Genomic DNA, 22,486 nt, shown 5'->3' with positions numbered 1-22,486 from the left:
AACTGAGGTCTTTTCCACCTGGTGTGAGGAGGACGACGGTTTTACCAACTGTGCTACCCAAGAGTGCCTGATGAAGACGGAGCACTTTTCTAAATACGTAATCGAGTATTACTCCTCTCTTAGTTTATCTTTTTTTTTAATTTATTCTCTTTCGTGTAAAGGTTGAGTCAGCCACATATAGTGGCAGTGTGTAAACTGTTATTTAAAAGAACGCAGGTCTGAAATTGCCTCTCCTACAGCATAATGTGGGAGTGCAAATATGCTTCAACTCTGAACTGAAAAGGGCCAGTTTGATAACGTCCACACGAGAGTCAGCAATGAATTCTTTATTAGAAACACAGAGGATATACTATCATCAAGTAAAGACGCAAATGGTTTTGGACGTCTATATTTTTTATGTATTTGGAGTTTGTTTTTTTTTAAATCCTCAAGCACATACACTAAATAATAATATAGTTGCATACAAGTGTTTTTTATGCTTATTTCAGTATCGTTGCTCTTTAGTATATATACGAGTAAAAAACACTTTCTATTCGTTGAATTCTAAACTTTATTCCAAATTATAAAATTACATTGTTTCTAAATAAATATTTTAAGGTACAATTTACACTTACTAGACGAACAGGTTAGTGCAAAGCATCATTTTAGTTCGTAGTAAATCACCGAAGTAGATGGTTCGGTGATTTATTACGAACTAAATTTCTCGTAATCTGAGGCTTTCAGCCCTAAACCCCATTTTAGTCTTCACACTTACTTGTAACGCAAAACAATCAAGGCCACTTTTAAATTAAATAAACGTGCTTTATTGGCGTACCATTCTTAGATTCTAACAAATGTAAGGCATCTTCGATCTTTTTATATTATTTGAAACACGCTTTTCTTTTTCTACATGTGCCTTAATATTATACGTAATCCTACAATAGGATTGCATTATATAAAATTCAAAGGAATGCCAATGCTGTCTGCTGAACCCGACTTTAAGCGATATAATCTTGTTGTTCTTAGATAATATTGCTTAAATAAACGCTCTTACACTGTCATCATTAACTTAAATGTTCTGGAAAGGTTGCACATCCCTATATTAGGAAAAAAAAGGGATGTGCAACCTTTCCAGGACATGAAGCAGGACGAGGAACAACAGTTCCTCGTCCTGGTTCATGTAACACAAAAATAATTGTTATTCTTCTGGTCTTGCCTTAGAAGTGCTCTAATCTGTTATACTGGCAGTATAAATTTTCACTCTGTAAGAGCCACTGTTATTCCATTCTATTGCATTTGTGAGTTGACTATTGTATCTGTCACATCGGCGATTCATTGATTTGTTTATTGTTCTAAATGCAGTGATTTCAGCCATTGTTAATCTTGTGGCCTTCCAACCACATGGGGCACAATGGCAGTCTAATTTATCTATTATATACATTTTTGTTTCACACTATCGATCACGTCGTTGTGGTTGGCTTTCATCTCCGTTTACAGTGAAATTTTACGCAATTTGGACCTGGTGACAACAAGAGGATACCGCTAAAGTTGAATTTTTATAAATTTATATTATGTACTTGGTACTACTTCTGTTAATTCACTCTTTATATTATTTTAGGAGCGCATTCCTCCTACAACATCCTTTATCGCCAAAATGCCACTTGCAGCGAAAAGGCATTTGAACATTAGTTTAAATGGGCCATAGAATATGTCAGTTTGTCTAGCAATCACTGGAACTGCATTTTCCTGAATGGTGTTTTTTTTTAGCATCATAAAGATGTTTAACCATTACTCAGATTTTCTACACATAATTTGACAAATGATCTATAGTAATTCCAATTTTTTTTATTTTTTATATTTCCCGCTTGTCGGATACACAATGCAATCCTATTAGAACGAACTAGATGAATTAAGATACAAAAGTTTAAAAAAACTTCTCTACAAAAGTAATACAAATTTTTCTACGTAAGGAACGTGTCTCTTTCTTTCCTGAAAGAGTTTAATCTGACATTCTGAATCACATACATACATAAAAGTATTTTGTATCTGATTCCTTTTTTGTCAGCGATTATTTCTTCTGAATTGTATGCGTGACAGAGAGTTCCTTCCTTTATTCATTATTTGTCCATCCAGTTGGTAAATGAGAAATTGTGTCTCTCAGGATTAGCTAGTGGATCACAAGGCTTTGTTAAAATTGGCGCTGAACTATTTACGAATTCTTCTATACGTTTCATTAACGATTCCACTATCTGCAATTAAAATATTTCATATATGAATATTTGCAATAAATTCATAAAAAAACATGAAATGTAAATTACACAATCACAGTGTTCTGTAATTTACAGAACTTGAAATAACCTAGATTTAAGCTTCTTTTTCAGAGGAACAACCAGGATTATTTTCTTCCAAACGAAAGTACAATGTAATAGAAAATAAAAAAATTTAAATTTTGTATGAAGAAGATTGATTTATGTGATAACTGACATTATTCTGCTCTCCTTTTTTGTATTTCCATGCTTTTATAATTATTTTAATATAAATAACGAAATTCATATAATTTATATAACAATAATTCAAAAATTATTATTATGACAATATTTAAACATTTTTATAACAATTTATGATAAAAAATTAAATTATTTTATTTATTTACATTAATTTAAATGAAATGTAAATGACCAAATGAAATTCGTGGGATGAAATTATACAAAATTAATTATTTTTCTTATAATCCCTTTATATCAGTGCACTTATCACTTACTAATAAGTAGGCTTCGATTTTAAGACAGATAAGTCTAGAAAACATTCAGAGATTGGGCTTCAAACAATTCAACTGATCAAGGCACATTAATATTAAACGAGACGACGTGTTTCTTTTAATACAGAAACAAGTAAAAATCCCTACAAGGTAAGTCAAGACTAGGAGGAATAGTAGAATGCTGCCTGGAAGTCTACGGAAAGCCTAAAAAGAACTGGGAATTTAGATGGAGCTGAAAGGGAACTTCCCAACATTTTGCTTTTATCAATGATTGGACCAAACTTCGGTTACACAGGTGATGCTCTCTCTCTATTTGCGAGAGACTGATTATGATATATTTCTGAGAACTTCTGAAATTTACTTTGTATACTAAATTTTCCAGTAGTATGTATTCATAAGGCAATGCGTGTGTGAATAAGAGTTAATTTACTTTTTGGCAGCCATAATTTCCAAGTTGTGCGATATCTTGAAGATCACAAACTTTACTTTTTACCAGAATGTGAGGAGCACAAAATAAGATCTGTTTTATATAAGTTTCATTAAAGATATTAACAATACGAACATAGACTTACTTGTGGATATATATCAGCTAAATTATGATGTTCACAGGGATCAGTGTCGATGTCGAACAGACATGGAGCGTTTGCTGGTTTGCAGTTTTCCATGGAAAATTCTGGAATTTCGTCACATTTAATTTCGGATTTCTGGTGCCAGCTATTGTCTGTAGGTGGAAAGGGTCTACCCCTGCGAACTAACACATCGCCAACAGCGGAACTGCTGCCATTCCATACCCAACCCCCCATGTTCGTAGAAAGACTGGATTCTGGAAATGTAAAGTTCCTACCAGAATAATCGTACCAGTAGTCATAAACATCACCATTATTTAGAGTTCCATTGACCACTTTATAATTTTTATGTCTGAGTGCAGATATTCCAATAAGTGGATCTATATTAACCAGCAGTTCTTCTCTTGGAGATGGAAGTCCGTCAACTAAACTTTCCCACATATTTAAGCCATCAATTTTTCCGAGATCAGATAGGTTTCCACCTGCGAAACGAAAGAGAAAAAAAGAAATAGTAAAATTTCTACTACTACTTCCTTTTTTAATCGTAAAAGAAATAGCAAAAATTCACACACAACACTGAAAATGTTTTTATTTTTACAGTATGTCAGAAAGATTAAAGTCTTTAATGAGTGTGACTATAGAAAATAATACAGTTGTAAACATGGATTTGTCAGAAACTATTGATAATGTTTAATCAAACAAAAGTTTGTTGGCACACCTTTTACAAAGGTAGTGATCTCTCAAATCATGCAGCTACCACACCTATAAATAACCAACACTTCTCCTAAGAGAAGTGTAATGTTATATTCATCCGCAATATTATCAATTTTGCTATTAAAAGAAGCTGAGTTTGTAAGTTGTTAGAAGCACTCACTTGAAACTTTTTTGCTGTATTTTTGAAACACTGACCATCCCGTGCATCCGTCTTATTTTAAAAATAATTCACTAAAAAGGACAGTTGCACGGTCCACTTACCCAGCAGCAAGCAGACTGTAAATCAAATTATAAGTTACAAAACTGCGTTACAAGAAAAACAATGTTTAACAAGGCAATTTATATTAAAAAAAATTTGAATAGCAAAGAGACCAACAAACGCGCTGCAATCTGTCTTCCGTCCAGCCTCTGCCACGTATATAGATTGATTATTTAAGCAAACGCATTGAAATCGTTCACGGTCCGCATCAGAAAATGTGCAACATGTAGCGGTCTGGATCCTACTTTGTGATAAAATTAATAAACATTTGTACAAAAAGAATTGGAAGTTTTGAAACAACAGCGAAAGGAGGCAGTTACATCGATAACACAATGTCGACTTGAATCTGGTCGTGGGGTCTAGATCAAGAAAGCCTTCTTGATCAAAGCCTTCGGATCCTGAACCAGGGCACATTCAGTTAACAATAATCAACCTGAAATCTGATGTCAGTTCAATTCAATTAAACTTCTTAAACATAAAGAAGGAAAACAATTTAGGTTTTTTTTTTTGCAAAATTACTAAGAATTAACTGCTTTCTACTCTTTTTCTGATTTATTCTAATACCTAATACAATAAACTATTTCGACAAAAGCCTACAGATAGAGAAAGTGGAATCCTATTTAGTAACGCAAGCAGCTAAAAAAAAGAGTAATGCTAATTCAATACATTCACTACGAAATTTCCACCTACCTGCTAGGTGGAAGAAAGTTGGCAGCCAGTCAGTGACATGCATCATTTGCATGGAAATTCTGCCCTCTTTGTTTCCCAACAAAGGACTCCAAAGAGCGGCACTTCCCCTAACACCTCCTTCCCATAAGGTATATTTTCCTCCTCGCAACGGCCAGTTGGAATTAGCAGATCCCCAACTACGATTCACTGCTCCTCCGTTGTCTGTAGAGAAGATCACAACAGAATTGTCCAACATTCCTTCTGCATCCAGCGCTTCAAATATCTTTCCTACAGAATCATCTAGGGCCGCCATCATGCCTGTTTTAATTTTAAACTGATTATGTTCATTAAAAAAGCCATTAAATTAATTCCATTTAATACATTAATTTATAAAAAACGTATGAGTTAGAGACAAAATCAGTTAATAATTATCTAATGTCCATACGTAGGAAATTCAATTTTATTCTGTTTATATCTACGAGCATTCTAATAAAGATAGAATTAATCATAAATCTTTTCTAATATACCTTACCTGCTACAGTTCTTCTTTCGATGTCCTCTATGTATGGAAACCTATTCACATAGGTTGGGGGAGCTTGCAGACGCTGGTAACTGTTTCCGACGTGTGGAGCTATATGAGCGACGTAGAGGAATAGGGGCTACAGTGAACAAATAAGAAATAAGAGCAAATAATAAGAAACTCTACTAAACACTAATGTATGATTGCCAGTTAAAAATGTTATCATTATGTGTTTCGCTGGTGCAGCGCATCCACAAATCTTACATTAGAAAATTATTAAGTAATAAACTAGTTAGTTAAACGCACGTACTGCGTTACGTTTCAGGCACATTCAATGTTTTTCTTAAATTAGTTCGATTTTCATTTTTAATATTAGTGAAAAGTAAATACTAATTAACTTGCTACAATCAATTACTAATTGATTTCCTAAAAATAATTAAATATGTACGTATCTTCTATCTTCTTACCCTTCAATCCATACATGGTATTAAAAGTACTATAAGTTCTAACAGAGTTTTCATAAATAATAAAAGTGATATGTATGAAAAAAAGAAATAAGAAATTTATCAAAATCAGAAGAATTCTATGCATTCGATTTTAATAAATTTGGAACGGCTTGACAGCTCTTTCTGAAAGTGTTAAACATAACTTCATGATAATCCACTCACTGAGACTGAATTATACCGTGTGAAACGTAAGCAGGGTTCAAGATATGGTGTCCACACTACACAGGGGCATGCCGCCCCTCTCTGTTACTAGGCGATGCTATGTGATAGTTGATGCTCATCAACCGGTGCAATACCACCACTTTGCAATACGACCACTTATTGTTGGCTTGAAGTGATGAAACCCATGTGTAATCTCAAGAGCAAACTCCGGAACCCCCCCCCCCCCATTTCTTTCATCATGCAGTATGATTGATGTCTTTTGAAGCTATGATGGTCACTGTGGTGAGTTCCAATCGTCCTTACATTTCGAGGGTACAGTTCAAAAACGGTATTAGCAGGCCGGCCGCTAGATGGTCCACCGGGCCGAACCAATTAGTAACTCTCACAGGAAGCTCCCGGCTCAGCTAGTGTATAATCTCACTGCCTCTACCTTCTTGAAAAGAAAAAAAGAGATATGCGAGATCTCAATTCTTCTTTTCCTGGGTCAGACTTATTTATTATTATTTATTATTATTTTTTTTTTTTTTTTTTGCTGTTTTAAATTTTCTGGTGTCAGTGTTTGCTCAAATCATGTCAGTGAAATTAGTCTTGTAAGGAAGAAATTTTTTATTCCACATTCCACCGTAAAATCTCGTCCTTTACCTAAATCTTGATTTTCCAATAAATGTGCTAAGGCTGTTCATGACAAGAATGTTTCATATCGCAATTAGTTTGTATCCAAATCTCCACGTTCGTTTTCTGCCTACACCAAAATCCCAACAATTATAAAGCAATTTTTAATCAGTCCAAACTAGATTTCGAACAAGCTAAGAGTAGATAACTTGTTTTTTGTCCAAATGGTAGTCGAGAATGTCGGTCTCTTGCCAAAGCTATTGGCCGCAACTTTTGTCCGTTCATCTCTACTCGCACCTCTGTTTAAACCAGATGGTTCTATTGCCACCTCAGCTAAAGATAAAGCCGATCTGCTAGCATCCCACATTTCTTCTAACTCGTGTATTGATGATCTTGGTAAACGACCTCCTTTTATCTTCCCAACTTTAAACCCCCGCACGGTACTAAGTACTATAGGTTCTAATAGATTTGGGGATTGGTGTCCATTCGCTCATTTGGAAAAAAATCTGGAGTTTCCTTCAATAATAGCATACCGTATAATACCAGTAACAATAGAACCATAGCAGCGCCGTGGATCCGATATTTCAGATTTTATGATTGCAATTTAACTTTCGGACACCAGTCCAGGGATCGAAATGGAATTTTACGAAACAGAACACTCATTAATAAAATATATTATTCTTAACATCATTTATATACATGACATTGAGTGAGCGTATAACGAACCGGAATGATGTTCCAATGGGTTCTGGTTCATTCCGAGTACCAGCGCATCATAACATTCTCTACAGAGAAGTAGATGTATCAGTACCATGTACCAGTTTGTGGATATAGAGAAGTACTGTGTATCACAACACACATGTATTGTACACAATATTCTTTTAGAATACTACTCTTTTGGAATCTAAGATTTATTATTTTATTATGATTTTAGCTAAATCTTTTAAGGTTGAAAAATCCAAATAATAGTTTTAAGGAAAATTTGGTGAGAATTTCAACAGTTGGTAACGAATAACTTAGAAAGTTATTACATATAATTAACTGGTGCAATCTTACCTGAGATTTATTGTGTTGTTGAATAACATTTAACGCTTTTTCTGTGTACACATCGGTTAAATAACGTCCCTGCATGCCATAAACAGCGTCGAGTCCATCATGTAGATCGCGACCCCACATGACCTGAAACAAGAACTTTATTGAGATATACTCATTTTCGTACATAGACGATGTTAAGCTGACTTATATAGACATCTAATTTGCTGTGTTCTAATATTTCCAAATTTGAGCTACTAATAGCTTCAAGCCTGGCTGCACAAGTAACTTTATCTATAAGAGGATATGCGTCCATTATTTAGAACTTACATCTAATGTACACAAAACTGTTGTGTTAATGGTGCCTCCGTAGCAACGCTGTGGATTCGCTATTGGCTCATTTGGAAAAAATAAAAGTCTGGAGTTCCTTCAGTAATAGTATCACGTCTTCGCGCCAATCTACTTGCGTCACATCGCAGATGGACAGATGTCTAGGAAGGTTGTATGTATGCAATTCAGTGTGAGAATGGGCAAGAAGAAAAACTGAAGCGATTTTGAATGCGGTGCCAGACGCATCGGTATGAATACCTCGGAAACTGCAACCCATCTGGGATTTTCACACGACTTTCTCAAGTGTATGGAGATTGGTGCAACAACCAAATAACATGCAACCAATGGTGATAATGTGGTCAGATACAGTTCGTTGATGCAAGAGGTGAACGAAGATTGTGCAGGGAAATAGAAAGGCTACAGTCAGTCAAATAACAAACCAGTGGTAACCAAAGAGGCATTCCAGAATGCACAACTCCTACTTTGTCACCGGTGGAGTACGCAGACGAGAACCAAACTCCTGTCAGCAAAAAACACGAAGGTATAGTTATAGTAGGCTCAGGAACACCCACACTTAGACAGTGGAGGATTATTAAAAAAAACGCGTCTGGTATGATGAATCCCAGTTCCTGGTGTTCGAAGCTGATGGGAGGATCAGAATATTGTAAAATCAACACGAGTTCATGGATCGTCCTGTCGGTAGTAGTGGTATAATAATATGAGAAATGTCTTCGCAGCTCACACTGGGATTTCTGATATCAGTCGAGTAACATTTGGATGCCACAGCTTATCTGTAAATTGTTTCTGCCAAGACGTATCCCTTCATGGCTGCAGTATTCATGTGGTTATTCTAACAGGATAATATGCTATGTTGTTCAGAAATGTTTACAGAGTACAAAGCCAAAGTTGTACAGAATTGGTTTCAGTAGCCCTCAGTGAATCCATGGATTGCCAGTTTATTATTATTATAATTTATTATAATTATTTTATTATTTATTATAATAAAAAAAAACCTTTTTCTCCTTTATTGGGGTTTTTTCGCCCCGTGACGGGTACTGGTACCAAGTGCTCAGGGTGATTGTTACGCCCGCTTACTGTTATTGATGGAGGAACTCTCTTACTATCCTATAGGTGTTCAAGATCGCGATTTTCTTGGAGTTCTCTGAAGGTGTTCTCTAGGAGACCTATTGTTGATAGGTTCGTATGTAGGCTCTTTGGCATCATGCCGGTGGCTGACATGGGATGGTCGTTACTTGTTCCATATGCCACATAATTTTTTACATCCTATCTTAGGTCTGAGTACTTCCTGATATCTTTTCTCAAAGTCGCTGGTGTTGGGTACGGCTGTGTCGATTAGGCTGGTTGCAATTTCCTTTATATTGATGAAAATTATATCTGGTCTGTTGTGCGAGATCGTATTGTCCGTTATTATCGCACGGTTCCAGTATAGTCTGTGAACAGAAGTCGCTAGTACGGCCTGAGGCTCGTACTTGTAATACAGTAAACTTTCTTTGATCAGCTGGTATTTTTGCGCTAGCTTCTGATGTATTATCCTGGCCGTCTGGTCATGTCTGTGAATGTAATCCGTCTGGGTGACAACCCAGCACATCATCTGGATGCGGTGATGTGCTGGATTGTTTCTAGGGCCTGGAGTAACAGATAACACATGTCCATCGACATGTGTTATCTGTTACTCCAGGGTCCTTGGCAATATATTTCACGCAGTTCGTAGTGTTGACTGCCTGGTCTTGAATGACGAGCATGATACTTCGATCTTGGAGACAAGCCTTCCGTTCGTTAGCCAAGCATTGGAAGAAATTTTGTCTATGTAGTCTTGACGGAGGTCATTGTACTGTCTGCCATGGAGTGCCATCTTCGACGATCTTTCTGTCTTTGTTTCTTCTTTCTGTATGAGTGTGGTCCCTTTGTTGAGGTGGATTGTTGTGTGCCGTTTGTTGATCTTTCTTATGGCTTGGTAGATTGGTGTTGTGTTTTCCTGGAAGTAATTATCCTGGTCGAATTTATAATATCCTCCAGCTCGTTGTTGGTCCGATCTATGATCCCAAAAGACTTCCTTCAACCCCCTGTGATTGAAGGATTATGACATGAAGCAGAGTCTTCCTGAAAAATGCAATTGGCAACATCCCCATAGTGATCTCTAATTGTGGGAAGTAATTTTGTCTCAAGAATGTCCTTGTACATATCAGTATTCAAAGTGCCCTTCACAAATTCAAGACGACTAACTCCTCTATGTGAAATACAGCCCCATATCACTCGATATGCAGAATGTTTCATAGTGGAAACGATACAGTCAGGACGAATTCTTCTACTTTTCCTCGGCCCTCGTGGGTAGCACAGTTGGTAGGATCGCCGTCTTCCCCACAACGGATGGAAAAGACCTGAGTTCGGGTTCCGGCGATGACGGCAGGAATTTTTATGGGTATTTTTCACAACATGGCTGAGTTAGTCGGTTTCAGACGAGGGTAGCATGGTTTTTTCTCGCGGAAACTCGGGTTTTTGTCCAGAAAATCGACCTCAGAACACAAGAAATTTACAGACAATAATTACGGAGCAACATGGCCTTAGTTGCCGATGCTCCTAAAACCCAACAACAACCATTCAACCAAACTCTTCTTTGTTTAACAGTCTGCTGGCTGTCCGAACCAAACAAGCCGAATTTTGATTCGTCAGAGAAAATAACAGATTTCCACTGACCTTCAGACCAACTAGCTTACTCTTTTTCCCACTTTAGACGCTGGACTTTCATTTTTTGCGTCAAAAGTGGCTTTTTTCTTAGGCCATGTGCTGTTAATCCCGATGAGAAAAGGTATCTATGCACTTTAGACGCTTTTTCCCATCGGTAAATGTAGCAGTTGCCTTTACTCCTATATCCTTCTTCCATGATGTTTTGAGATCTGTCGATGAGGATCTTCTGCTTCGGACACGCAGCAGACCAGAAATCTGTTCTGCGCTGCAGAAGATATTCGCGGACGTCCGCGTCCTTTCTTTTTGTTTAGACTACCAGTTTCTGATAATTTTCGTAATAAACCTGCAATTGGTGACTGATTACACTGAATCCTTTTAGCTATTTCATGCGTAGAATGTCCCTCTGCATTCAACTCAGCAACAACAGTTTTCCTACGCGGTATTAATTGTGGAAATTTAGCCATTGTGATAGGAAAGAATACTGGGCTCGTGGCACATACACATACTGCCGCTAGGATCACACATGATTGTGTGATCCTAGCAGAGCTTGCAAGAGACGGATGATGCAATAGAGTAATGCTATTACAAAACATATATGATATATTGAGAAACTTCACAGAAATCCGGTGAATTTTGCAAGTGATGCAATGAGCACCATAATTAGTCGCATACAAAAATATACAATAAGTTTTGCACACGTGCTTATTTTACAATTATGATAGAAATATAACCACTGCGAAGAAAAGGTTTCTGTAGTGAAGTCATTATAACGATATCTACCTTAATTTCGTCCTGATTATCGCATGCGAGCTCAAGGCAGGTGTGATCATAGTAATCCCCAAGTCCGGCCCACTGACCAAAAAATGAATCGAATCCTCGATAAGTTGGTGTATACTCCTTTTTGAAGAAACCAAGATGCCACTGAAATTAAATCATTATCGAGTCAGAATATAAATTATACAGAGTAATTTATTATAATAGCAACTTAAATGTTACCTAAACTTTTCAAGCTAGACACTTGTAACTTAAATATCATTAGGATCTCACCTATATCTATCTATACATTAAAATAGTTTTCCTCATAGTGATATTTATTCGAGCCAATGGGAGAAGTGGGCGAGGCAATTACGTCACTACAAATGCAATTAATTATTGACAACTGCCTCTATAACGTTCACCAACCTTGTGCACTAATTCACTGTCTAACATTGGATGTTCCATTGCAACATTTTTTGTATATCAATGTATATTGTATATTTGTAATTACCGAGGTTTAGTATTTTGTAAATATTTCAGTTAAATATTTTAGTCCTGCTCTTTCGGATGCAAAAATATTCCTCATGTATTCCTCATCCCTATGTAAACGCAGGTATATAATTACATAGTGATATATTGGCTGAAGTCCAGTATAGTATACTCCAGCAGGTACTTCGATGGAAGTGAGGAAGACTACGATAATTTACAGGTGAAGGCAACTCCCTTTTCTGATTGTTTTGTGTCATCCAGGAGAGGGGGAGTTGGCTTAGGTAGAGTGTTTATAGCTCCATCCCGCTGTTTTAAAATGGGAAAACGAGTTCTTGATTTAAAAACAGCAGCAAATGTGGGGAAAAAGACCCTAGGCATATCAACTAGGAGGGCAGTGGGCGGACAAAGCAGTGATTGGCAGATGCCAATCACTGCTTTGTTCCTGTCCGTTTGTCGAAATATGGGAGTCAACTTGTCAATCACTGTTTTCCCAATGTTTTGCTTGCCGCCATGTTGGAGGGTATACATCGTTCTGGAGTTTTACAGTGATATTTATTCGACCTTGAGAATGCCGTGCAGTACAAATGCACAGGTAAATAATTACATAGTCATTACCTGATTAGATATCGATCAGCGTTTCGACAGGTGTGTCTTTTACGTAGAAAAGATTTGACTTACTACGTTTACTTCTACATTTTACGTAGAAAAGGGTGCGCGGGGGTGGGCGAGCAAAACGAGCAAGGGTCGAATCCCCCCCTAGTATTTATTAATACTATTATTAAAAGAGAAATCTGAAAACTAAATAAGTGCAATAACAAAATATTATACGTTTTGAGACTCACCTCTTAATCTGAATGGTTTGATGAACTTGAAGAAGAATTAAAAAGAAATGAAAATTAAAATAGCTAAGTTTCTCTTTGATAAAAGTACATACTTTCCGCATCGTTTTGTGAAAGTTATGAAATTAAAATATTAAAAGAATTAAAACTAGGAACCCAAATTAGCTTTCTGATATCGAGATGAAGGTTGACATTTAAAGAAGAGGTGTTTGGGATCCATGATGCATTAGTGTGTGCAGCTCACAAACCAAAAGACATTATTCAGTACGGATTAGAGAAGTAATTGGAGCACCTCAAGATCAGTTTTGGGGCCTCTCTTGTTTCTAATTTGCTTAGTGACATAGACAATGGATACCGGGGAAGTTTTAAAGTTAGGTGAGTTTACGACCAAAACCAGAACTAAACATGTTGCTTCAAAATGTACTGGATCAGTTGCAGATATTGTCTGAAAAATATCAACTGAAGTTTCAACTTCTAAATGTGAGGTTTGCACAACGTGGCTGAGTTAGTCTCAGGTAAGTCTGCATAGTTTACCCTCCCTCCCAAAATCCGCCCAGAAGCACGTCAGCAAACAGCAAGCCGACCCGAAAATATATGCAATTGCAGATACAATATACTGATATCATGCAATTTTAGATGCTATGGTGCTTAACACGTAAATCAGATAACTACTATTCAGAGGTGCAGTACCATCTTTCAGGTAGTGGCTATCTTCTACTACTCCGCTAGCTGTAGCCAATAATGTAGTGGCCACGGCCACTGGCTCAAATCGAATCGAAGTTACTTCCTCTTGTGAATGGCAGAAGTTAGTCAGATTTGGACTGCAAGTGGATGGATTTTTCTCCAAAAAAATTAAGTCTTCATCCCTCAAAATTTCAAAAAGACTGAGTATGCACCCTGTTACAGAAACAATGTCCAGCAACGGGGGGGGGGGAGGCAAGAAACTTGGGCGTTTGTGACTCGCGTATATTGACAAAGGGAAAACAAACCCTCTCAGCCTACTCTCAAATATCAATTCTTGATCAAAATTTCTTGAAATCTACAGTCTTCTTTGATCTCCTCATTTCCGATAATGAAAAATCAGACTCTGGAGGAAAAGGAAAAACAAGAAACAGGAAACAGGAAAAAGTTAGGTTACTTTTGATACAAGAAACAACCAAAAGGAGGTGGGGAAGCAGTCTTTCCACAAAAGGAATCTCAAAATTTACAATACCTTTCCAATTCCATGTGTAGAGTATCCTCTCTCCTTCAGGTATTGTGGCAGGAGTTTGAATTCCAAAGGTAAGCCGGATGGCTCAGCAGACCTCAACACAAGATGCTGCAATCCTTAAAGGAACAAATACAATAATTCATTAGAGATGAAAATACCAGCATCTGCTGAAAATGTTTTTATTTTGCTCAATTTACTTTATTTTATATTTAGCTTACATTTTTCGAGAATATGGAAGAAAGGGTTTTTTCTCCATTTAAATCAGTCTGGTACCTTATGAGAAATCACATTTTAAAAGATAAACTAAATGGTGAATATATGTTCAATAATTATAGACAATCCCATAAAGCGCAAAATAAAATTGTAATCAGGGACAATGCAGTCCCTAATTACAATTTTAATCTAAAACTTGCGTTTTAGAGTACAATACATTATTTTATTTCTTTATCTAATTCTCTTCGGCATCACGTCACATTATATAGATGTGATAGCTTTTCTCAGAGGGCATGGTTGAAGTTTCATATGATCATGTTCCTTAAAGACATATATTAACCGTCGCCTAAATCAAAATATCATTATCAAAAATAGCTTAATTATATTATTTACCTTTCTGTACCTTTACTGTAAGAAAAGGAATCGACAAAATTGACAACTCTTATGTCCTGTCCATCAAAAACACAACAATTTTGTCGCTGAAGAAAACTCAATAGAGTATATGCAAATAGATTTAGGTTGTTTGTGGTACTGAAGCACAGTCCCTTAGAGGCCCACAAAATAAGATCCCGGAGATTTAGACCAACAGTAATTGCATTGTTCCAGGCTGCTCGCGAACTTATTTTGTGGAGCTCTGAGGAAATGCTCCAGGGCTCCCAAACTACCTAAATCTATATGCAATTTTTTTTTCTTTGTTAGTTGTTGACGCATCGGCTTCTGTGGCCTTAATGGACCCAAGGTTTTTTGCACTACTCTGATCCAAGCCCGAGACAGGATTCGAACCCGCGACCTTTGGGTTGCCAGGCAGGCACTTCACCCACCCGGCTAGCCCGGTCGGCCTATATGCAAAGGGGCCCTGAACAACTGCGCCTCGGTAAATCCTTCCTTTTACCCAGCTGTTAACTACTGTAGGAAAGACCTACAGTAGTTAACAGCTGCCGCCCAAAGGTGCAAATTACTCGCCATTTTAAAAAGTAAGTGTCCTGGGTTATTTAAGTAGATCAAGTTGTTTCCTATAGTGTACAAGTCGTGTAGTTTAAATTAAATTTTATGTGGTTTAAACGTGCTAAAGCTGTTCAAGATAAGAAGATTACATATCACAACTGGTTTGTGAAAATCTCCAGGTTCATTTTCTGCTACCAACAAATTTGAAGCAGTTATTAATCAGTTCAAAGTAGATTTTGAAAAGACTAAGAGCAGAAAAGTTGCATCGTGTCCAAACGATAATCGAGTATTCTGGTCTCTTGCCGAAGCTACTGACCGCAACTTTTGCCAATCCCACCTTTGTTAAAAATCTGTTGGTTCAAGTCATCTCAGCTAAAGATAAAGCCAATTTACTAGCATCCTTTTTCTTCTAACTCTTGTATTGACGATCTTGGTAAGCTACTTCCTACTGTTCCTAGTACATGCTACTCAATGCCGCCTATGGTCTTCCTTCAAAAGGATGTAAGAAGGAAGAATTTTGTACAATCTTGATGCGAAGTAGGCTGCAGATCATAATGATATTTGTCCACTTGTTCTCAAAAGATGTGCTCTGGAGCTTATTCTTGTTCTATTTCGCCGTTTTACACTTTTTATTCCACTGGTATTGTTCTCTTCTTCTTGGAAATTTGATCATATCCAGCCAGTTCCTGAAACGGGTGACAAATTCCTCCCACTCAATTATCATCCTACTGCAATTACCTCTAGTCTTTCCAAAGTAATGGAACAATCCATTAACCGCCAACTCCAAAACTATCTTAAAACCTTCCATCCGAACAATAATCGCCAATATGGATGCCATCAGTGTCGATCCTATGATGATATATTGGCTTATGTTACCTAACTGTGGACAAATACAGTGGAAAAATTCGGTGGAACTCAAGCAGTTTCTCTTGACATTTCAAAGGCTTTTGATCGGGTTTGGCATAAACGTCAAGCTTCCATCTTATTTATTGCCAACTGATTTTGACAATTGTTTATCCAGTTTTTCTCTCTGGCCGTTCTCTGAGTGCTATAGTAGTTGGCTTTATCTTCTTCCACTAATGAGATAATAATGATATTGATGAAGGTATATCAGGCTTAATGCCTAAGTTTGCAGATGACACAAAGGTTGGCATGATGGTTAATCACAGTAATCAAGGTATGCTACTGCAACAAGATCTGGAAAAATTAGGCAGATGGGCTGAGAAATGGTAGCTGAAGTTCAACATTGACAAATGCAAGGTTCTGCACACGGGTAGCAGTAATCCCAGAGCAGCATACCATCTGTGTGGTACTACACTCAGGGTAATGCAGTCAGATATGACGTTTTTTGAGTAGTGCAAACAGGCTGCCAGGCCAGATCATGGGATTTTGTGAATGATATATAAGAACTTTACTAGCAGAATGTGAATGAGGTGATTAACGCATTATATAAAGCAATAGCCAGGCAGCATCCTGAGTACTGCATACAGGCCTGGAGACCTTATTTTAGATTACAAAAGATGTAGCTCTGTTAGAACGAGTGCAGAAAAGGACAACCAGATTAGTGAAGAAAACAAAAGCGTGCTCTTTCCAAAAAAGACTTCATTTCAGTTCTGCAAATTGCTGCATCTGGAGACCAGGCTCTGCGAAGAGATCTGATTGAAGTGTTTAACGCGTTTAATGGATTGAGTAAGTTCGATGTTGATGGCATTCTATTCTTCCTCTTGCTGATACTATACACATGAGGGGGGGGGGCATAAATTCAAATTGATGAAGAGTGGTTGCAAGATAGATATGCAGAGATTTAACTTCAGCCAGAGAGTGGTTGATTGTTGGAGCAAACTTCCATCTGTTGTTGTAGAGTTGGATCTTTTAAATAAGTTAAAGGAAGAACTAGAGATATTCTTGAAGGGGATGAGGTAGGTATTTTTTTTTTTTTTTTTGGCTGATGCTCTATAAGCTTGCTTCCTTGCATTATTTTCCAATGCTGATGTTAATACTAATAACACTTAATGAAGGCTGAAAGTTTATACCATTTACATCATCCAAGATCTGAAAATCGAGATCATCTAAAATTAGAAAGATTAAGTTGAAAATAAATAATATTCAAATCATTTAAAGTCCAAATTTATGCATGTTTATGTAATATTGTGAATTAAAAAGAACTGACCAAAAAGTTACCTACCAACGAAAAGTATAGGAAGGTCGGTATCTCGAGAAGTTAATTATAGATACTGTAAAAGGAATGCGCACATTTTTTTCATTTCTTTTGAGGCTAACCTCTTCTGAAATAACAGGGTTCTTGATTGAATTCAGGCGAACTAGAGATGTCATGTCGCAACATGAACACTACAAACATCAGTGACAAAAAGTGACTTTTGCAATCTCCTTTGGCACAAAATACAATTAATGGCTAAACTTTTTTGGTTAATCTGAAATTGTGCCAAGTTAACCAAGGCCATGAGGAGACAGAATAGTAATAAGTTGTGTGAAGTCTACAGTCGTTTCGCCTGATTTTATTCATGCAGACGAGTTTCTGGTAGGAAAAAACGTACAACTCTCGCACGAGACTGACTACTACTTCGGTCACAGTGTGAAAAAAGTCCATCAAAGTGCTTCCTGTCCAGACGAATTTCGTCTCGACAGGAGAAATTAAATAGATCAAACTTTTCAGTCAACTCTCAAATACTTATATTAAATCGATAAATTATATTAATTGGGCTGTACACTGAAAGGACAGAATTCATGGGATACGTGGTTCCTGTGCAATGCGGCGCTGTCATCCCTCTCGGTAGTGGACGAATCCACAGCTTGGCAAGTATATAAGTACACTGCATTCACGTAGACGGTAATTCGATATCAGTATGGTAACCAACTTTGAAAGAGGGATGATAGTGGGTGCCCGACGCATGGGTCACTCTATCGGGGAGGTGGTACACAAATTGCACTATTCCCGTCCGTTCGACAGTATCAAGAGTATCGGAAATACGTCATTTCCAGAATAACATCTCATCGTGGACAGCGCTGTGGGCGGAGAAAGGTGGCGGATGAACGTGGCCGTCGATGTCTGTCTCACATTGTTTCAGCCAACCGGAAGGCGGTGGCACAAACCACCTCCGACTTCAACGATGGAGGTACCAGAAACGTCTCCACCAAGACCATCAGGCATCACTGGCCACAATAGGTTATGAGAGCCTCCGACTCACCAGAGTCCCATTATTGCTAACACCACGACACAGGATTCTACTCCTCAACTGGGCGAAAGAACATCCGCACTGGACCTTGGATGATTGGAGATGGGTCTCGTGGTCCGATCAGTCCCGTTTCCAGTTATTTCGAGTGGACAGGAGGGTGCGTATCTGGTGGAAACCACATGAAGCTATGCACCTGTCATGTCAACAAGGAACTTTTCAGGCAGGTGAACGGTTGGTAATGATCTGGGGCGTGTTTAACTGTACACGTTAGGACCGCTTGTACGTCTAGATGCATCTCTGAACAGTCCAAGTTAAGTGTCTATCCTTGCAGACCATTTGCATCTCTTCATGGTCATCGTGCACCCACAGGGCAATGAACTCTTCCAGCAGGATATTGAGCCTCCCCACAGAGCCGTGGTGATTAGAACATGGTTCGAACAGCATACCGCAAAATTTACCTCCCCGTTCACCGGACATGAACCCTGTAGAGCATCTTTGGCATGCTGTGGAAAGGCCCTTTCGAGCTTTGGATCCTCCACTCAGGAATTCGACGAAATTATGGACAGCGATGCAGCAAGCATGGATGGAAATACCTGTGGAACGCTTTCATGAACTAGTGGACTCAATGCCTTGCCATGTGACTGCCCTTGTTCGGGCGAAAGGTAGGCCTACACGTTACTTGAGTTCTGTCCACTCAGTGTAGTTAAATTAACACAGATCTAATTATAAGCTTTTAGCTTACCAACTCGAATAGGATATCTGCCTGTCATGAGAGCAGCCCGAGACGGAGTGCAAGTGTGCATGACGTAATAGTTATTTAGTAATATACCATCAGCTGCTAGAGCATCTATATTTGGCGTTGGAATTTCTGGTGATCCATGAAAACTGATATCATTCCATCCCTGAAATATACCAACTCACCAAATACATATTAATACACACGAACATCAGTGTGATTCAAATTTTAAAAGTTGAGTTTTCAACTTGACACGAATTAAAATTACAGTTCATATTGATCTAAATTTCTGTTGAAAAGTTAAGCAGCAAATACCAAAAACTGTAATGATTCTGTGTAACTCAAAAGTATACTAATTTATAAACGTATACAAACTGGCCTAAAAGTTTGGAATCGCGTTTCATTTTTCTTAATATTCAAAGTTTTTTTGTTTTAAATAGTAACAACTTATCAATTTTTATTAAAATATTTTCTATTATGTATAAAAATAAAAATAAAATTAATTATATTTAAGTTTTTTTGTTTAAGTTTTTATATTTATGTTTTAAGAAATTTCGAAAATATTCCAGAAAGGTATAGAATACTTAATGCGGTAGAAAGTTGCAGCTGCTTCTAGAATATTTTAGAAATCGGGAGCGTTGTTTCAATATTATAGAATATTGTAGATGATTCTAGAATGTTTTTCAGTATATAAATTGAGGATTGAGGAGTATGGAGGTGTAACTTATAAAATCGAAAGGTCATCATTCAGAAAGAGTTTGGTGTAAGTTAGCAGTAGTACTAGTAGTAAAAGGGTGAAAAATGATGCAAGAAAGCAAGTTTATATAGCATCAACAAAAAAAAAAAAAAACACTACACACTTCTCCCATCCATACCATCCAAGAATTTGTCTAATTCTTCTTTAATTTATTCAAACAATCCACTTCTACAACAACAGGTGGAAGCGTATTACAACAATCAAGGCTTGCTGAAGGCAAAGTTCCGCTCTTCTATCCTGCAACCATCTTTCCTCAACTTAAATTCATGTCGTGCGTGTAGACTCAGCAAGAGGAAGAATGTCATCCACCTTCAGCTTACTCAATCCATTCAAGGCATTAAACACTCAATCAGATCATTGTGCAGGTGCCTAGTTTCCAGAAGCCGCAATTTGCAGAACTGAAGTATTTGTAAGTAAGAGCACCCTTTTGTTCCCTTCACCAATCTGGTTGCCCTTCTTTGCACCGGTTCCAGCACATATTTCTACATTCTTCCTAAAGTAAGGCCTCCAGACCTGTATACAATACTCAAGATGGGGGCCAAACCATGGCCTTGTACAAAAGGATAATCACCTCCTTATCCTTGCTTACAAAGTTTCAGTATATCATTGACAAAAGCGCAATGAGCTGTTCTGGCAGCATGTTTGCACTGCTCAAAGAATTTTATATCTGTCTGCACAAATACCACCAGGTCTTTTTCATTTTCCACTACCCTGAGTGTAGTACCATACAGTTGATAAGTTACTATGAGATTACTGCTACCCATATGCAGTAAATTGCATTTGTAAATTCAACTGTCATTTCTCAGCCCATTGGCACAATTTTCCAAGATCTTGTTGCAGTAGCTCACCTGATTACTGTTGCTAACCGCCCTACCAACCTTTGTATCATCTGCCAACTTTGATATTAGGCCTAATATACCTTCATCAATATCATTAATAAATATTGGGGCCGGCACTTCACTGATAACATTAGTCCACGAAGAGCAGTGCCCATTGATAACCACTCTGTGTCTTCTTCCACTTAACCATCCCTTTATCAAAGCAGTAGCGTGCCCTTAATGCTGCATTGCTCCAATATATACAGCAGTCTTTTATGTAGAACAGTATTAAAAGCCTTCCTGAAATCCAAGTATCATCATCATCCAGTAATTCAGTATAGTGACTGGTTGCTTCCTTTGATGTCTCCACCTTTGTCTTTCCCAGTTCGTTCAGTCTTCATCATTGGATTTTTTGGGATATGTTTACTTTACAGGATATTTTCCCGTTGCTTTCCCTGATGGTAGTAGCTTCTTCTAGCTGAAGCTGCGTTTGCTGCCGCTGACCTGTTTAGGTACCTCCGCCACCAAAATTGGGATTACCAGCCTACCTACTGGTAACTATAAATATAGGCCCTGCCTTCATAGCATTTTGAAGGGAAGGCCCTTCCTTCTCTCGTCTGCACCTGACCTAGAATCCCGCTGGGGTTGAAACCCAACCTTCCTCTAGGTTGCTCAGGTCCCAGAGGCCACCACATGGAGTTGAGAGTGGAACTGGGATGGAAAGGCTCGGTGAAGCCGTTGGTGGGTTCGTGTATTCCGCTTGCACATCCGCTTGGCCCCTAATCCAAGTATATGATATCAAAATTATTTTTTGCATCCAGTTCCTTGAACCACTCTATTTTTCGGTATAGCTGTTTGGTATGCCTTCATCCCTGCGGTCCTGTTTGTCCTTCCTGTATACATTGTACTCCCCATATTCAAATTCAGCAACACTTATGTCTGAGTGACACCATTTCTCTGATGTCGCTACAATGTTTGCGTTTTATGACTTAATCGTTACTTCGAATTCATCAAATTTATTTACAATGCTCCTGGCATTAGTGTACATGAAAGTATACATGCACATGTTCTTTCTATTATAACCCAGAGCACGGACTTAAATTCCGCGACACCTTGCTTTGTGTATTTCGTGATAAACATCTCAAGAAATAAGGATTGTTGTAGTTGTAGTAGGATTGTAGGAGCATCAGCGACTACGGCCATATTGCCGTATATATTGTCTGAAAACTGTGTGTGTTTTGAGGTCGAGTTTCTGTTTGCTGGACGAAAAACCCAAGAGTGGGAGAGAAAAAACCATGCTACTCTCGCCTGGAAACGACTAACTCAGCCACGTGGTTAAAAAAAGGCCCATAAAAACTACCATTCGATGATTCATGGAGAATGGCAGTTTAAAGGACAAATCAGGATCAGGAACAACCGCGCCTAACAACGGAAGTACAAGATAAGACGATAACACCGATTTCTTAACGCAATCGAGACTTTGTGCGCCTGAAACCCGAGCTGAGTTCCGTAGGAACTGAGTAACTCCTACGTCTGCATCCACTTTAAAACTTCGTCTTAAACAAGCAGGACTTTAAGGTCTTGTAGCAACTGAAAACCCTTATTAAAGCTGTAAAATCGAAAGAAATGGTTGGCTTGGGCTAAGGGCCATCAACATTCGACAATAAACTGAAGAAAACATGGTGCCAATTGTTTAGTGCTTACAGTCAAGCGTGG

General features: G+C 37.9%; 1 protein-coding gene across 1 annotated transcript in view; it reads right to left on the bottom strand.

Moving 5' to 3' along the window:
- Positions 1–2,096: 2,096 nt before the first annotated feature.
- Positions 2,097–22,486, bottom strand: part of LOC150080492 (arylsulfatase B-like) — a 35,643-nt gene continuing 15,253 nt past the window's right edge. Inside the window, exons 2-9 of the mRNA XM_090380712.1 lie at positions 19,202–19,361; positions 14,111–14,223; positions 11,594–11,734; positions 7,802–7,924; positions 5,478–5,604; positions 4,967–5,263; positions 3,310–3,785; positions 2,097–2,228 (exon numbers count right to left, since the gene is read on the bottom strand). Coding sequence (XP_090236838.1) covers positions 2,097–2,228; positions 3,310–3,785; positions 4,967–5,263; positions 5,478–5,604; positions 7,802–7,924; positions 11,594–11,734; positions 14,111–14,223; positions 19,202–19,361 — 1,569 coding nt within the window. The remainder of the gene's footprint in view (positions 2,229–3,309; positions 3,786–4,966; positions 5,264–5,477; positions 5,605–7,801; positions 7,925–11,593; positions 11,735–14,110; positions 14,224–19,201; positions 19,362–22,486) is intronic.

The sequence above is a fragment of the Mastigoproctus giganteus genome, chromosome 9, assembly GCF_048544385.1.
Source record: "Mastigoproctus giganteus isolate SK-2022 chromosome 9, ASM4854438v1, whole genome shotgun sequence".
In the NCBI taxonomy this organism is placed as follows: domain Eukaryota; kingdom Metazoa; phylum Arthropoda; class Arachnida; order Uropygi; family Thelyphonidae; genus Mastigoproctus; species Mastigoproctus giganteus.
The sequence above is the reverse complement of the archived record's forward strand: the minus strand, read 5'-3'. Positions and strand labels throughout refer to the sequence as shown.